Here is a 2,004-nt window from a genome sequence, read left to right as displayed (position 1 = left end):
CAATAATTAGGTCTGCAAAGTTATTAATTTGCTGATAATTTTAATGGTATTTTAGTCAAATTATAAATGCCACTGTGATTAATTTCCTTTTGTAGCAAAATGAAATTAAGATTACTTTCACACTACAATTATAGGTGTATGCTGGCTGCATTAGGTACATAACTAAGATTGTATCCTTTTATGTGATTACTGTTCATATGTGTAACATGCATCTTGAAAGAGTGACTTTAAAAAGAACAGTCTTGATTTTGCATACAGTCTCGTGACAAAGATCACGTCAGTGCTAATGAAGGTAGAGAACTGTGGGGCAGGAGCGTTGATTTTGCCACTTAAAATCTACTTGTGGGTCAAACGACAACAGCTACCAGGCATACATGCTGCATGAATGCTGAGTGGCTGGAGGTGCTGTGACTCACTCAGCTCTCATCTTCACAGAGCTCCCTAGCAAGCATCCAGAGTCAGTTCTTGGCAGCACTGGAGTCACTGAAGGCGTTCTGGGATGTGATGGATGAAATCGACCAGAAGACCTGGGTACTGGAGCCAGAGAAGCCTACCCGGAGTGCTACCACGCGCAGGATTGCACTAGGTAGGGAAAAAAGGTTTCAAGGGTTTTCAGGTGCCTGACTTTATTTCGTATTAGACACACAAAAAAATGTGGCAGTTAAAATCTTAGAAGATACATCATTATATGAATTCAACTATTAAAATTTGTTTGGAACAAACCATGCTTTCTTTCATTACTACATGGTTAAATGTAAATATTGTAGGTGAAAAGGGCAAGTGCTGAGGTGTTTCATTATAAAAGGTGATGATCCAATGGAAGCCACATTCAGACAGTGTTTAATTAGCATTTAATTAGCACAGCAATAGTGGGGCAGGTAATTCAAAAATGTATGTTACTTAGAACAAAAGCCTGTGTTAGAAATAATGAAGTCTTCATCTATGAAAGTTAGATGAGATTGGTGTGAACAGATCTGACAGAAAATAGAACATCAAAGAACCCAAAGTGGGTCATGCCGTGGGGAGTAAACGCAAAGCACTAAGTACTGAGTGTAAGCTAAGTATTTCCTATAGATAGCTGTGTGGAGTTAAGGATGGGAGTTCGCAGCTGCACAATGCCCAATGCCGTCTGCTTCAACTGTCAGATGGTTACTTTCTTCATAAGCAATCAAAATATAAAGCCAGTTTTAGAGTTCAACCTTTTTTTGTATAATTTTTGTGCATTTCATACAAAATATCTTAATCATTTTTATACCCTCCCCCGTCTGTATACTCCCATAGTTCTCCCTCCCCGCCACCGAATTTCATGCATTCTGTCATTTATATTAACCTATCCAGTCAAGTTAGTGTACCCAGACGTCCCTCAATGCAAGATCATCTACAGGGGTCTAGTCAGCCTATCTAGAGTCACTCCCTTAAAGAAGATCAGCTCTCCCTCACCCAGCAATAATCGGCTGCCAAGAGTTCTTTGGCTAAGTTTGGGGCCTTCTGTGCCAGGTTTGTTTGTCTTCTTGAGTTTGCATGAGTCTGGTGCATGCTGACACTATTGCTGTAGGTTCCTATGAGCAACATCCCAGGAGCCTGTAAGACTTCCCATATTGTCAGGCACCTCCTCTCCTGAGCCTTACAACTTGATCCCTAAGCCCTGGGTTCTCTACCTTCGGCCCGTTTGTGGTCTTTTGTGTTCATGGCCCTCTGTTGCATGAGGGAGCTTCGTTGATGGAGTTGAAAGATGCGTTAGTGTTCTCTCTACCCTGTTCCACTATGTTCCATGTTCCATTGTTGATGTGTCACTTAGGGTCGGGCATTTCACAGACTTTTAATCTCTGTGTGTGACCAGTTGTGGAACTCTGTAATAGTCTCCATCTGTTGCAAAAGAAGCTTCTTTGATGAGTGGTGACTGGCATACTTGTCTGTAAATATAAGGATCCATATTTAGCATGTAATAAGAAATTACATTTGTCTAGGGATGTGACAATCTTAGGGTTTTCCCTAAGATATATG

General features: G+C 40.9%; 1 protein-coding gene across 1 annotated transcript in view; it reads left to right on the top strand.

Annotated features, from left to right (window-relative positions):
- The window catches only part of LOC103746658 (FA complementation group L), a 30,481-nt gene that overhangs the window by 17,931 nt on the left and 10,546 nt on the right, over positions 1-2,004 (top strand). The window contains exon 2 of the mRNA XM_008848921.2: positions 436-586. Coding sequence (XP_008847143.1) covers positions 436-586 — 151 coding nt within the window. The remainder of the gene's footprint in view (positions 1-435; positions 587-2,004) is intronic.

Source organism: Nannospalax galili, unplaced genomic scaffold (assembly GCF_000622305.1).
Source record: "Nannospalax galili isolate Female #2095 unplaced genomic scaffold, S.galili_v1.0 scaffold2925, whole genome shotgun sequence".
Lineage (NCBI taxonomy): Eukaryota > Metazoa > Chordata > Mammalia > Rodentia > Spalacidae > Nannospalax > Nannospalax galili.
This window is presented reverse-complemented; position numbering and strand designations above follow the sequence as displayed.